Source organism: Myotis davidii, unplaced genomic scaffold (genome assembly GCF_000327345.1).
Source record: "Myotis davidii unplaced genomic scaffold, ASM32734v1 scaffold46, whole genome shotgun sequence".
Lineage (NCBI taxonomy): Eukaryota > Metazoa > Chordata > Mammalia > Chiroptera > Vespertilionidae > Myotis > Myotis davidii.
In genome coordinates this window covers 5,657,287-5,657,578 of record NW_006383006.1, presented here as the reverse complement: position 1 = coordinate 5,657,578, position 292 = coordinate 5,657,287, and the positions used below count along the sequence as shown (strand labels likewise).

Sequence of the window (292 nt, the reverse complement as noted above, 5' to 3'; positions counted from 1 at the left end):
GTGGGCCCCCCGCGGTGCACTTTCTCAGCGCTGAGGCCTCAGACACCGCGTTCCCTTCCTTGGTGAAAGTCTTAGTTTTGTACAGATCTGCCGCCCCGCTGGGAGGCGCCTGCAGATGCAGCCGGAGAAGGCAGGACCCCTCCCCGCAGGTGGGAGGACCCCCGCAGTGCATACCTGCTGACCCATTGCTGGTCGAGGCGGGTGTCCCGTTCACCTGGCTGGCAAGTGGGCTCCCGGGGGAGAAGGGCTTCTGTGTAGGGAGAGCAGGTTAGGAAGACGGCTCCAACAGCCC

General features: G+C 65.1%; 1 protein-coding gene across 1 annotated transcript in view; it reads right to left on the bottom strand.

The window, feature by feature from the left end:
- The window catches only part of PLCB2 (phospholipase C beta 2), a 22,065-nt gene that overhangs the window by 3,919 nt on the left and 17,854 nt on the right, over positions 1 to 292 (bottom strand). Inside the window, exon 24 of the mRNA XM_015557533.1 lies at positions 8 to 267. Coding sequence (XP_015413019.1) covers positions 8 to 267 — 260 coding nt within the window. The remainder of the gene's footprint in view (positions 1 to 7; positions 268 to 292) is intronic.